The following is a 15,068-nucleotide window of genomic DNA, read 5'->3' on the forward strand; positions in this document are numbered from 1 at the left end:
CGGATTATTCGAATAATACCACAGTGAAATCAGTTTTTGTAAGATACCACACACAGATTAAGATACAAAAAAGGAACTGTATATGTTGCAGTCTCATGGTGGATACCATAGCAAGGATTCGTTTTTTGGGTAGGGGGTTAGGACAAGTAAGATCTGACTATGTTTGTAATACAAGTTTGTCACCATAATAATTAATTTGAAAGATTTAGTTTATAACTTGCGGACAAGCAATTATTTAAGCATGTTTAACTTGTTGTATTTAAAATGCCTGCACAATACTTCCATGGGTATTACAATGGAAGGTGTCAAAACTGGAATTAGAAGCATTCACTCTTTTACTGCACACTATAAGTTTGGAATCTTTTCATCAGTTTCTGTGCCCTTCACCAATCCAGTACGTTATACTAAACGAGGTGACTACAGATTTCTTGTGAAATATATTTGTTTTAGTTTTTGTAAGTGTTTTGATAATTTGCATCAGTGGTACATTTACAAACATCTTGATGGGGATGTTCTCGGGCTGAAAGAAAATTTTGGTTTACCAAACTAGGAACAACTATGTTACTCCTTTTGCAGCCACATGCAACTCAAATTATGTTGTTGCACAGTACAGGTGCACTTAATGTGTAAGAAGAATAACAGGTTTGTGTAAACAGACTAAGAAATTTTTTATATTTATGTCAACTAAAACCTATGTCAATTAGCCACATCTAGCAATTACACAAGTATCGTCAAGTATGACATCCCAAAGTGGTTTTTGATTAAACTGTAGCACATGCCCTTTACATTCAATTGGCAGACACGCATTCTGGACATCCCTGGTCTAGGCTATAGCCGGACGTAACCTGGTACAAACCTGTTATCACCTGAACATATTGTGACTGTGATGACAAGCGCATTCCTTTAATTACAATGTTTCGAATGCAAACTTAGTCAAGAGGAACAAAATTAAGCGTAGATGTTGTAAACGTGCCAATTGTAATCAATTGATATTGCTTTCTTTGATTTTAATACTTCGTCATTGTATGATTGATGATAATGTCATACCAATTATTATCGTCTTGGATTAAGTAAATTCAGGTCAGGTGCATATAACTGCAAGTGGGTTTTTATCTCTGCTTGCACAGTTTTCTTAATTAGAATTACCGAAGCCAATAAAAGAGGGATAATAAAAACAGGTCAATTTTTTAAGAGAACACCCCCCTAAGTCTGCCATTAAATGTTATTATTATACTTCATCATTTCTCACATTTAACAGATTTGTTAAACAGCTCAGAAATACTTTTTGAGAACTCGCATATAACGGACAAGTCGGGGCCAGCAATAATCATCACGAAATTGATCCTCGCCACACCACTCAGGCTGAGTTAATTTCAAGTCAGTAACAACATACTGTACATAAGTTTTTATCAGATCGCTGAGAGTTTGTGGCTTAACACTAAATTTCTATCCAATGTCACACTTTTTCCTTGAAGGGTTGTCTTCAACAAACTTCTCAATTTTTCTTCATCTGTTTTGCATACTTGTTAATACAGTACACGCAATACAAGTGAAAGATCAAATCAAGCGTGAAGAAAAATGTACGCTTTCTTTGACAATAACAATTGTACTATCAACAATCAATTTTCATCCGTTATATGCGAGTTATACTGTACTTTTCTGGCTTCAGTAATATTTAGTCAAGTGTCGACTATTGCTGTAAATAATAACAACCCTGGGAATATAAAATAGTTCAAAAAGATTTTTGATATTGACTGTACCAGGTTTCCTAAGCTCTTACGTTTTCAAACAAACATTTTTCATTGAGAACTCTGTTTTAGGTGTTGATTTTCAGCCAAATACCTTCAAGCGAATTAAAAAGCATGGTTGGCAAACCCGAATGAAGACAACTGACGGAAAAATAACTATCATGCGAAGAATGATGCGAGGGATTTCACGAAGAAAGTTAACACATTAATTAGTCAATTGCTGCCTTTACTAGTTATATTACTTTCATGTTTTCATGTGGTATTGTGAACGTTTTGAACTAAACAAGCAATACATATTTGTCACGCACAATAAGTTGGTTTTGAGAACTTTTTTCAGTCATCATCAGAATCACTCTCTTCCATAGACTGTTTTGCGTATTGTTCAGCATTCTCTACAATTTCAGGAGGGACTTTGCAATGTAAGCCATTGGATTCTTTACCCACCCAACTCAGCTGAAGTTGAAATGCTTTGTCTTTTACTTCATCATGCACCACATAGATAATTTTAGCAGCTTCATTAACTGCTTCCTTAGAACTGATTTCTCTTAGCTTAAGTTTTTCAATTTCCGTTTTTGCTGCTTGCTTTGCTTTCCCGATAGCACATCCATTATAACCCAAAGGAACTCCTGAAGGGTCAATCATGTAAAGCTGTGCTTCGTCGTTAAAATAAGATGCAATCAACACACTGGCGCCAAATGGACGAACAGAACTATATAGGGTATAGGCATGCATATACATAGCCACACGTTCTGTCAAGAACTTCGGGGGGATAGGTGTACCATACTGCAAGCGATAATTGCTTGCTTCATTCCTTGCAATGTCCACAACTTCCCTTGCATCAGTAAGCAATCCAGCAACAGCCATTCCGACATGTTTGTCTACATTAAAAATTCGCTGATTTGAATCACTTTCATGGAGTTTCGATGTAACTAACTTTTCAACACCTAAAATAATTCCATCATTGCACCGGATGCCAATGGCTGTACTGCTGTTTTCAACAGCTTTCAATGCATATTCCACTTGAAAAACTCTTCCATCTGGTGAAAATTGTGCTGCCGATAAATCATAGCCAGTGCCAATGGAGCTCATCTTATTTTTTGTAACCTACAGATTTTAACAACCTAGATGATTCGTAACAGAGATAGTAAACCGATACGAACAATAATGTTTACAATAGAATATAACATAGAGCAGGGCTGCCCAAAGTCCGGCCCATGCAAACAGCTTGGCCGGCCCTTGGTCAGTCTCGCAACTAGTTTAGTCAGATTTCCAAGTTTGAATGATCAAAGAGCAAGGAAATAAATAGATGATTTGATAAGCCAAGGCTTATAATCAAAAGTTTTGATCAGCAAATTTTGGCATAATTGCTTGTGGCTCTGCAACGTGGCCTGCACCCTGGGTGGAACAAAGGGAAGGGACTTGTATAGCAACAAATAGGCTAGCCTACATATACAGGGTTGAAAAGCTTCTTGAAAATTATTGAATTAGTGTCAACTCTCAGAAGAATATCATATGTGCAACTGAAAAGCATTAACGGGGAGCTGCAATAACAAGTTAACAACCTAGTACACCTATAAAAGCATGTAATTATCAGGTAATCAATACAGTAGAAATGGCCTACATTAACATTTCATCTATAATAACATTTTTTGCAAAGCTCCAAATGCACACCATTTACATGTTTTACATAATAATAAGTTCACTTACAGTGACTCCACACTGCAATTTAAAAAAGAATCAATTTCCATTGTTAAAATTGCATTCATCGTATGTAGCATATAGAATTTTTTAGAACTATACACTTGTGATGAAGAAAATCCAAAATCTGTGTACTGGCTATTAAATACCCAATTTTTTTTGAAGTACAATCCTGCATTTATAACTAAAAATGACAGAAAAATTCTTTTAAGGATGTTTACTGGTGTCACATTTACAAGAAGGTGAAAACTTTGGGGCTCATGAGCGGGGTCAGAAAGTTAAAATTTTCAAAAATGTTTTTGTAAATTTAGTTTTGGTTGATACAGAATGGGATTAATCTATTTAACTTAAACTTTTTAAACATGACGTGAATATGAAGAACACCACATCTTAGCATCTACAGTAACCACTACAACTACACCAACGGTGAGCTAGTTTTGGCTTATTTCAGTATTTAACATCAAATGTTCCTGTTATACACTTTCAGACTTAAGTTAGCTTTAATTATCTATTACTAGGCTATTTAGTTTTCTGTCGCAGGAGACATCCTATTGATACCTGAGTCATCCCTTTCTAATATGGTGATGTAAAAAGAATCGCCATCCTCATCACAATTAAGCAATGAACTTGTGGTTTATTGCTACTTATTTATGGCGCAGTAATGCTTAACTACTATATATTAGTACAAATCCTTTCACCAGTGTATCTATTGACAACTAGGTCTACTCCTTGATTTAAGGCCAACTTCGTTTTGGACTTGTCCCTCACTTCAAATATAGGTGATTGAAAAAATCTTGCCAACCACACAGCAACTTAGAAAGGGTCCATTTAGCATACAAAAGTTTTACCCAAATCATTAAGTGTGAAATTACACACCTAAAGTGCGACTATGCCAAACTCGGCAGTCTGGGTTACTGAACTAGCCTTTGTGCAATATTCCATTGTCACGTATTTTTTGATTGATTTTTTTATCGTTATGTCGCTTTTAATCAAATTTAGAACTGTTCACTGAACAAGATCAAGCGTCGTTAATGTCCTGCCCAAGTGTAATACAACGGTAGCATCACTTATGGGTAGGCCTATCGAACACGAGTCGCATAGTTGCGACTTGCGACGCCATTGCTCCGACTGACGACTGTAAGGTTTGGCAGTTATAACGAGGTATCGTGCGCTCAAAAACACAAATTTTCTATTTTGGCATTAAGCCGCCGCTTAACAAATAATACAGTTTAACAAAAATTAACAGTTGCTTGGCGTGGGGCGGCGAAAGACCTACGGTTATTGAACTGTCGAAATCGGCCGTTCCACAAATCACAATTCGTGGCGTATTTTTTGCAAATTGGCTTTCAAACAGCCTTTCCTTTATTATTAATATTGTAAATCGGCGTGAAGTTAAATAAAGTCTAGCGTGCTTGTCACACTTTCCACTATGTAGTTTCCCTATAACCTCGTCTGGCTAGGCTAGATACCCTACTCTGTAATCTTGTCGAAATGGACCAATATGACTAAACAATTTCATTCGAAGTTGAGCTGTGTTGCCAAGTAAATTTTTACAACCATACAAAATTGGAAAACTATAAAACTCCACCCTACAATTCTGCAACTGAGATAATCAAAAAAAATTGAAAACAGTTACACAAGAAATAGACCTTTTGCACAATTTACTGATGATTGACAATAATGAAGATTTACACAATGATTGTTACAATGTAAATCGTCGTAATATTTCGCCAGACTTGGCTTGTGCGCTATCGCGTAATTTTTATCGCTTGGTCGCGCTCGTGGTTAATATCGTGCTGCTGTCCTTTGAAAATTAATTCTTGATCGCTCATTTAAAGCTATTTTACACATGAGGCCTGAAGGGGCTTTTTTACCAATTTTCGTTGCTTTGTCCCATCAATGCGGCGTGACTGCGTAACATATCAAGATGTGCAAGGCTGAGGCCCCAAGACTATACTACTAACATTGTGGTATTGTAACCAAGATTTTCCTCAGCCAGGAATCTTCCCGCTCTAACGGCTAGTCACTTAGCCAGTTCCTGCTCACCTATTTTTACGAGCATTCTTTCAATAAAAACAAAGGTCTTTCTTGTATTAAAACCAAAAGTAGACTGACTCAACTCTTCTCCAACAAAACACAGCGCAATCAATTAATCATCATTAGCATGCGAGGATGGAAACTGCGGGCAGCGTAACATACCTCGGGGGGGAGTTGCGGGGCGTAAAACGTATGCGTGTGTAGAAAACTTACTAACAAGAAAAGGAATCACAAGTGAAATATCGATGAGTTACTAATACTAAATAAAAACGCAGTCACACATTATAGCCACAACAATACGGGTGAAATACATCTTAATATAAATCTAAAAACACATCGTGGAATATACAACTAACTATACAACCAAAACGTATCAATGTGCGGTGCTACATAATAAAACAAGTGTGTAGAAATAATCCCGTGACATCTCCCCCCATCGCGCATTCTTTCCGTCTCGGAAAGTTACAGACGGGTGAACGACCATCGTTCGTAGCTCTTCGTCAATCGTCTGGCGCTCCGTTGTTGATGAGCACAATATAACCAAAATCGATTGTCCATCTTGGTGAATATCTCTTCCTTGGTGTCGCTGATGATTTTACTGTACATAAACCACTTGAATGTCTCATTTCGTTATTGTACCAAGACAAACTTACACCCCAAAGGAGCTGCTTGCTGGCTGGAGTAGACTCAGCGGCCTGCTCTTCGGGAGCGGGAGCTTCAGCAGCTTGTTCGGCTGGAGCAGACTCAGCGGCCTGCTCTTCGGGAGCGGGAGCTTCAGCAGCTTGTTCGGCTGGAGCAAACTCAGCGGCCTGCTCTTCGGGAGCGGGCCACAACAGTGACACTGTACTCAGTATTTGCTTCCAGGTTTGTATCGATGCGCAAAGATGTTGCTGTTTCATCTGAAGTTTCTTGGCTTCCACCTCCATCATCTGCAGAAGTTGGTGAATATTCAACTCGATACTTTGTAGTTGCTCCTTTATTGGAATGTGTCCAACTAACAGTGAACTGGTTAGATCGAACATCGGTTATTGATTCAATCGGTTCATTCGTCCGGGGTTGAATCGTCCTGGGTTGAATCGTCCGTGGGTTGAATCATCCGGAGTTGAATCGTCCGTGGGTTGAATCTTCCGACCACCGTTGTGTTAATCTAGCCCAGCGTGGTCCAACTTCTTTTCATCGCGGGCCAAAATAAAAAAAAATTTTTATCTTGCGGGCCAATGTTTTTAAATTAGAACTGAAGAAATGTGAAATTAGAACTGATTCATCGGTTATTGATTCTTTGATTACGTGGAATTTGTGTTTGATGAGGTGTCGCGCTCGGCTGGGCGAGGGTAAAGCAGTTACGTTTTGCCTTTATGGTGGAAAGATGGTCGTTTTTATCTAAGATGTATGCCATTAAATGTTAATATAGAAAACCGAGCTAATTGACTAGCTGTAAAGCGGGAAGGTTCCTGGTTAAGAAAAAGTTTGGTTACAAAGATAGTTATTACACATAGAGGTTCATATTAAAAGCAATGTTTTATGAGTAAAACTTTAAAACATTCACAAGCACAGCGAGCAGTAGACTGGGTGGCCATGCGAACCCCATGTTGTGTCGTAGAAGCAGTTCTGGGCCCCCACAGACATCTAAAGCTTCCCAAGAGCCACAGCAAGCTGCCATCTAGCCTGAAATGAGCATCACTGTCCCGATTGATAATAGTCTCCTCAATACTGACTTTATCCAGGCAAGTCTTATGAGTTAATCGACTTGTTTAAAGCGTGTAATAATTCGTTTAATTAATACTTGTTTAATTTTGTAAATGTAAGTTGAAAAGAAGTACAATAGCTTTAGCCTGATCACGATTATCATATCATGATAATCACATAATATCATGATGATTTTTACTTGACCATGATCAAGCATATGATAGTATTGGTTCATATTCAAACAAAGACCCGCTGTTGTATTGGACACGTTTGTTTTAAAAATCCCCCATTAGCGGCTTACTCCTTCAGATTAGGTGACCTACCAGTTGTTGTTACTCACCAGGATTCAGACGGGGTCCAGCTCCCGTTCCAAATCAGTCCCGGTAACATGCAACTTGGGGCGGAAGATGACAACATCACCCTCCAAATCGACCCCCTGACATTGCAACAGACCGTACAGGAACCTAGCACGCTCAACCAGCTTCCACAGTGACAGTGAGCTTATCACTTGTTTGTCTCACTTAGTCTGGCATTATCGGCAGTTCTATGACGTAATAGTGCTTACATATATTACGTCAGAATACCCTGCGTGACGCCGGTACAACAACCGGCCACATCAAATCAGAATTGGTCAGCCCCAAACGTAGTCATCCAACCCCTCAACCAGCTATGCGTTCAGCCCATAGATATCCTATAAAACACTAGATCGCTCAACTCGCCTCTGGAATTGAAGCCAAATTGAAACTTTGCGAATCCGCCATTAAGGGACCCAGTCAGTCAGTCAGTCCCAACTCCCAACAGTGGTGCTGAATTGTGATGGAGTTGTATCGACAATTGTCTTGTTTCCAGTACGGTATATTTGTAAAAATAGCCTAGTTCTAACGTTATACAGAACTTATACGGGCTAGGACTCTTTATACATCGTAGGATACGACGATGCCGTATGTAGCCTGGACTACCGTATATTTTGAAAATTCATAGCTTTAGCACGATATTATTTTAGAGATAGGCTACTGGAATAATCGGAGATGGGCATTGATACAGTACCTTCGTACATTACTTTATAATACCATGTTCCGAATCCCAGACAGGAATGTGTTACATTGTAAGCTATACCGTCAATACTGGATTAATTTTTTCTTTTAGTCGTCTCAACAGCTAAGCTAGTCGCCATCGGTACTTTTATAGTGATAGTTTGAAGATTTTGAGAGATTTATGCCTAGGCTAGTTTTGGTGCTATGCCAGTACTTTCAAAGTCAAAGTATTGACTGCCCACATCTGGAAATATGTTCAGTTAACTGTAGTCTATAGGCCTAGTTTTCTATTGTGCCACACTTTAACTACAAATAAGAATCTGATTTGTTGGACCCTATCGTAAAACGTGTAAAATTTGGTAAAAAAGGACATAAACATTTAGCCAAATTTATTTACTTGTACAATTTTACAAAACAAAAGAGATAAAACAAAACCATTCACTTATCACTATACTACATACATTACTATGTCAATGACTGACATTTGAAATTAAACAGTAACGAGTCATCCACTTGTCATTACTGATGGCTGAATAGTACAAGTTTGTTAAATTTTTTTCGTATCTTTTTGCAGGTAATTTCTTCATTGTACTCTTTTCCAAGGTGGTAAAGTCGAATTTTGCAGTATGCTTTTGAAACTAACTTTATAAGGTCAAAGATATGGTTGTTGGTGACACTTGTGTCTAACATATGATATTGAAGATTGCAGAATGCTAAGGATAGGTTGATATTAGCCAGAACAGATGTTGCAATACCTTCTGATACTCCTTTTTCTAAACTGACATAACAAATTCAAGGTATATATGATACTGTATATAATCTTCTATATTTTTTGTAATTATGCAACTAAGCTGTGTTTACATATATATCAGATAAATATAATAATCATCAGATAAATATAAATTATTTTGCTACATTTTACCTTGGGGAAGTTTTCCTCTTGTAGTTTTAAGAAGACGTTGAAACTGTTTTTCAGTTTCCTCGCAAACTACTGACTACACTTTCGGAAGGTTTAAATAATTTGCCTTTATCTTTCATTTGCAGGAAGTCAGACACTGGAAAATTGGTTGTTGAACCAAGAGCTTGACTACAGTGACTGCACAAAATTTGCTTATCAACCATTTTGCTAACATAGCCAGCTATGTATGAAATGGCAGCTTTTATGTATTCAGACAAACCAAGAATGTTTGGAATTTCACTGAGGCTATGATCTTCGTCGACTTCTAGATCCCTTCCAAGTAGGTCATATTTTCTTATAATATGAGCACCTGATTCTGTCAGCTGAGGGTTACTAGTTGAAGCACCATTGAATATATGCAAAATTTCAATTGGTAACTTTTGTTCACAGTTACCAACTCCACCTTTAATATCACTTCTTAGAAGTAAGCGCTTATAAGCTGCTGTAAACTGCTGGCTTGTCGGGTTGTTGTTGAAACCTCCTGCTGACCTTATGGCTCCAAAAAACAACTCAAGGTAGTCTTGGCTAAGCTTGTAAGTTAAGATATATCTTAGTGGAGATTTATTTTGCCCAACTAAATCTTCAAACAACCCTTTTGTACTTCTTATTGCCATCAAGAATACCAGAAAGCCTGTTTTCCGTCTTGTTTTAAGCATTTGTACCCCAGCAGTGTCCTTCAACTTGAGAATGTAATCAAAAGAAAAATCAAGAAATGGTCTCCAGCTGGACTCATTGCTTCTTTTCAAAGCTGATTTGAATCCTTTAGCACATGGATTTCTGGAATTGCATATATCAAATAAGCGATCAAAAATACGTAAAAACCCAACAGTTGCCGCCAAACTTTGGAACTGTTGTAGTTTCAATGTGTTGCTGCAGTACTCAATGGCATCAGCTACACTTGCACTTATTGCTTGAGCTGCCAAGTTAACCTTCATTTTTTGTTGTTTCCAGTTTATATGGGCCAACTTAAGTTTGTTTGCAAGGCGTAACCCTTCTTCTTTTTGAAGTTTCTGCAGCTGAACCAAGTATTCCCATTTCACTTTCTTTCCTTCAAAATCTACAAGTATGCCACCTTCACCAAAGGTATTGTGTCTATGTTATCTATGTCTAAAGACAAACCAAGTTCATTCATCATAGCAAGATGACTGGAAGGACCATCACATGTCACAGAAGAAACTACTACTCCTATATCATGGAGCCGCCCAATACAAACATTTACAAGGTTAGCTTTCTCTTTACCAGTCAGACTGTCAGTAAAAAAATAGCCATAAGGAATTTTCCATGAATTGTTTAACGAAACAACCATTAGCACTAAAGCAGCTTTTGCAACAGGTGAGGAATCATCTGCTGGCATTTCCACACCAATATCAACAAAACCTCGGAAACGATGACCATCCCAAGAAACATGCTTCTTAATGGCCATTTCGTCCAGCATTAAAGCACAAATTACCTGCTTGTTTTTCTTCTTTTCTTCTTCAACTCTGGCTGAAAGTACTCTGAATGCAGGTTCTGTAAAACCAGGTTCAGCCGACACTTTGGTGTACCATTTTCTAATGGTTGATTGTGCTGGCAAAGCTAAGTTGAAGGTTTTTCTGACATACTCATATGCCTTGGAAGAGTAAAACTGAAAAAGGGTTAGTGCAAATGCCTTCAATTCCGTGGAATACTTGCAACCTTTAGAAGAATGCAGTTGTTTTGCTGCTTTTTTCATGACATGCAATGGCACACCTGTAAATGATGCCTTCAACACTTCTTCACAATTTGAAGATAGGAGTTGATTTTTATGCAAACATTGATGAATTAAAGTTTTCATTGAAACTATTTTCTGTTTAAATCTGCGTGACTTTTGCTGACTGAGTTTTAAATTTTTTCGAATTGCTGCAATTTGTTTGCTTCGTGACTGGATTTTCGTATTCAATTTAGTGGGTGAATTGCTTATGCCAGTGGTTCTCAACCGGGGGTCCGCGAAACGTTTTCAGGGGGTCTGTGAGAACTTCGAAATTTGCAACATAAAGTACGAGTTTTTAAAAAGTTTTTGCTGTTTATCATTGCTGTTTGAAATAGGCTTGAACATTTGCTTAATTGCCTATTGTGATGGGACAATACAAAAGCTTATTGAGATTTATCACCCGCAGGGAAGGCCTATTGTGATGCAATAGATTGCGGATTATACGAGAAGACAGCTGCATACAGTGATTTTAAGTTGCTGGAGATTGCACATAATCGCTTTCTCAGTTTTAGCTTGTAACTAGCAGCTTGTTGTTGTGAGCAACGTATAGTAGCGTAAAGGAGATAGCTTTGTTTACTAAAACTTAACCAGTATGGCTAAATCAAGAAAGTACTTAGAAAGTTATCTCAAACTAGGATTTACCTCAATGTTAGATCATGGCAACGAAAAACCACAATGCGTTTTATGTCATGTTGTCCTCAGCAACGACGCAATGAAGCCATCAAAGCTTAAGCGTCACTTGCAGCAAAAACACCCAGAGCATGAGGGAAAAGACTTGTCTTTCTACCAAAGACAAAAAATGTCTTTGAAACGACAAAAACTTGATGCTAGTGGATATTTTCAACAGCAAAGCACTGCAAGCCTGGAGGCTTCTTTCGAAGTGGCATTACAAATTGCCAAGCAAAAAAAGCCTCATACGATAGCAGAAACGATTGTAAAGCCTTGTGCTGTGAAGATGGTGAAGTTGATTTTGGGCGAAAAAAGCTCAAAGAAAATTGAACAAGTGTGTTTATCTAACGACACAATTAAGAGGCGCATTTCTGTTATGTCAACAGACGTTAAACAGCAAGTTATTGATGAACTCAAAGCTTCTCCCATGTTTTCCATACAGCTCGACGAATCAACAGATGTCGCATCATGCTCGCAACTTTTGGTTTTCGTTCGATACATACATATGGAAGACGTCAAAGAAGAATTTTTGCTTTGTAATGCTTTGGAAACTACAGCCAAAGCTCAAGATGTGATGGACACAATCTCAAAGTTTTTTGAAACAGAAGGCATACAGTGGGAAAAGCTCTGTGGGGTATGTACGGATGGAGCACCGGCGATGCTTGGATCAAAATCTGGTTTCCAAATGAAAGTCAAAGAAAAATCTCCTCAAGTCAAAGGAGTGCATTGCATGATACATCGATATGCGCTCGCCTGCAAGACACTTCCAAGTTATTTGAAGAATGTACTTGATTCTGTAGTGAAAATGGTCAATTTTATTAAGAAGAGTCCCACCACTTCTCGTCTATTTAAACAGCTTTGCAAAGAAATGAACTCTGACCACGAGACTCTTTTGTTTTATACTGCAGTACGATGGCTTTCCAAAGGGAATGTTGTTTCCCGCTTCTATGAGCTGAGTACCGAAATCAAACTGTTTTTGGAAATGGTAAAGAAAGATAACTTCAACAACTTCTTCAGTGATGAAACATGGTTACAGGGTCTGGCTTATTTGGCCGACATTACTGAACAGCTGAACAAGTTCAATTTGAGACTTCAAGGTCCTGATACAAACATTTTGCAATTTAAAGACGTTTTGTTTGGCTTTGTAGAGAAGGTGCAAAATTGGGATCGAAAAATCAATCAGGGCAACTTTGCAATGTTTGAAAAACTTTCTGCATTTGAAGCTACTGGTCTCAGACCACAAATCAAGCAGGAAATTAGTGAACATTTACAGTCGCTTGAAAAGGAATTCCAGAATTATTTTCCCGACCTGACAAAAGAGGTTGAAGTCTTTCCACGAAATCCCTTTTCTCCTATGATAGACATAGCAACTGTTTCAGAGGAACTTCAAGACGAACTGCTGGATTTGAGGAATGACTCAGCCAGTCGTGAAATGTTTTTGGAAAAATCACTTACTCAGTTTTGGTGTATCATGTTGCGGTCGTACCCAAAGGTATCGAAAGAAGCATTACGCGTTATTGTTCCATTTGCATTGACATATCTTTGTGAAAGTGGATTTTCTGCTCTCGTTCATATAAAATCGAAGGCACGTAACCAACTAAATGTTGAAGACGACATGCGACTATCGATTTCGAAAACAAAACCCCGTATTTCAAGACTTGTTTCTAATATGCAACAGCAAAACTCCCATTAAGTGTATTCGATAAATTGTATATTCATTCGATAATAATTCATTCATTCGAAATAATAAATTCATTCGAAATATATAATTATAATATAATTATAATTAATTAAAATTATAATTATTAAAGATAATATTCATTCGAAATAATTCATTCATTCGATTGTATATTCGATAAATTGTATATATTGTGTATTCCCATTAAGTGTATGAAATAAATAAAAATATCCGCATAGTTTGATGTTATTTTGATTGAATAGCGCAGTTGTGCACCAAGACTATTAAGTAAAACTAAGCAAAGAAACATTTAAGTGCAGTCTCAGAACCCTTAGTTTGCTTAAACTTCAGGGGTCCGCCAAGATCAGAAGGTTGAGAACCACTGGCTTATGCTGTATGTATGGTCAGACTTTACTTTATCCCAGGAGCTTCTTTTAACAAGGCAATCACTTGTTTTATCTTTACTACCGGAACTGCATTGTGACTGCAAACCAGTTTTCATATTTCGTGTATATGGTTTCTTCCTTTCATGACCAGCCTGCAGTGAATCAATTCAAAGTTATACTGCCAGTATACATATTAGTATATTATATCAGTGCCTGTATACTTGCCAGTATATTATAGCCAATAATTTCCAATAATTATTGGAATAATTATTAAAATAAATGTCTTAATAATAATAATAATAACTTATTAACTGCCAATAATTACTGGAATTTATAACCTTACTTTTTTAAGATGTTGTGGAAATTTCTTAAAACGAGTTGGTACAGCACCATCTTTAAGCCTGTTTCGTTCCCCTGTTCTATCAAAATATTTCTCAAGAAAATGGTCTGAGCAAATTTTTGAGTGTTTGCTGGGAATCCAACAATCTCTACGCATTGCCACAAGCCATTCTTTCATTCGGTCTGAGTCTGATGGAAATCTGTTGTACATATACTTGGTACTATAAATATATGTTTTAATAAAAATATGTCATCGAATGCAGTTGAGACTGTTCGGGTACACTTTTAGCTGAGGTAAGTTATCGGTTGAACACCATGCCAATACACAACAGCTGCAATGTTAATGAGATGGTCAGAACTTACAGCTCATTAAATTGAACGACTGGTGCAAAGACACGATTAATTAATAATTCCTGTTGCACAAAAACACCTGCCGGTACTACTACAATATTGCTCTGTAGCAGCCTGGGAGCCGCTTGCAATACCATTATATCATTCGTGGGAACATATTCGCCATTTATTTATTGTGATATTGTTTACTGATAAAACCGCAATTATTGTCGTTTAATATTTGGAAACTTTATTTAAATAACTTTATGTGAAAACGCCGTTTAGTACGTTACCAGGTGATTTCATAACATCCTAGTTTTAACTGAAGGTAATTCCCATTGCCAACGCTTTGTTTTTATCGTTCACACATTCTGAAATGTTCATGTATTTTACGCCGAATATTTCCGTTCACACCGCTCCACGCTGTTATAAGCTCAAACTTCTACGCGAGTAATCGCGCAGACAGAGATACCGAATCGTACGAACGTATTACGTTAGTCGTGTTAATTGTAATTCGTTAGACTTGTTTTAAATGGTGAGTGCTAAGTTTGTGATTGTGTCATATTCGGAATCTGTACAGTTCCTACAATAAAGGATTGTTTCTGATAAACTGTATCTGTTAATCGTAAGAGCTTTCGGTTAGTAGACGTAAGGTTAGAGAATTCTAGCCGCACGCAACCACGGAGTCAGATCATTAATTCGGCAGGTAAATTAAGTCCGAATATCATAAGTTAAGACTGACAAACAGTGCAATCTTCTGCAGCTCTTTGCAACTC

General features: G+C 37.5%; 2 protein-coding genes across 5 annotated transcripts; one reads left to right on the forward strand and one right to left on the reverse strand.

Moving 5' to 3' along the window:
- Nucleotides 1-1,795: 1,795 nt before the first annotated feature.
- On the reverse strand, nt 1,796-2,891 carry LOC143449910 (proteasome subunit alpha type-3-like). The gene has a single exon (XM_076950247.1). The coding sequence runs from the start codon at nt 2,835-2,837 to the stop codon at nt 2,082-2,084; it is 756 nt and encodes a 251-aa protein (XP_076806362.1). The 5' UTR covers nt 2,838-2,891; the 3' UTR covers nt 1,796-2,081.
- Nucleotides 2,892-7,973: 5,082 nt separating this feature from the next.
- LOC143450306 (zinc finger BED domain-containing protein 5-like) lies at nt 7,974-14,856 on the forward strand. Of its 4 annotated transcripts, none has more exons than XM_076950788.1 (5): nt 7,974-9,000; nt 9,248-9,441; nt 9,552-9,676; nt 9,780-10,383; nt 10,494-14,856. In XM_076950788.1, the coding sequence occupies exon 5, from the start codon at nt 11,483-11,485 to the stop codon at nt 13,250-13,252; it is 1,770 nt and encodes a 589-aa protein (XP_076806903.1). In that variant the 5' UTR covers nt 7,974-9,000; nt 9,248-9,441; nt 9,552-9,676; nt 9,780-10,383; nt 10,494-11,482; the 3' UTR covers nt 13,253-14,856. The 4 variants fall into 4 exon arrangements, with proteins under 4 accessions (XP_076806903.1, XP_076806902.1, XP_076806904.1 ...); XM_076950787.1 differs by having other exon boundaries at nt 9,815-10,383; XM_076950789.1 differs by having other exon boundaries at nt 9,832-10,383.
- Nucleotides 14,857-15,068: the final 212 nt, after the last annotated feature.

The sequence above is a fragment of the Clavelina lepadiformis genome, chromosome 3, assembly GCF_947623445.1.
Source record: "Clavelina lepadiformis chromosome 3, kaClaLepa1.1, whole genome shotgun sequence".
NCBI lineage: Eukaryota > Metazoa > Chordata > Ascidiacea > Aplousobranchia > Clavelinidae > Clavelina > Clavelina lepadiformis.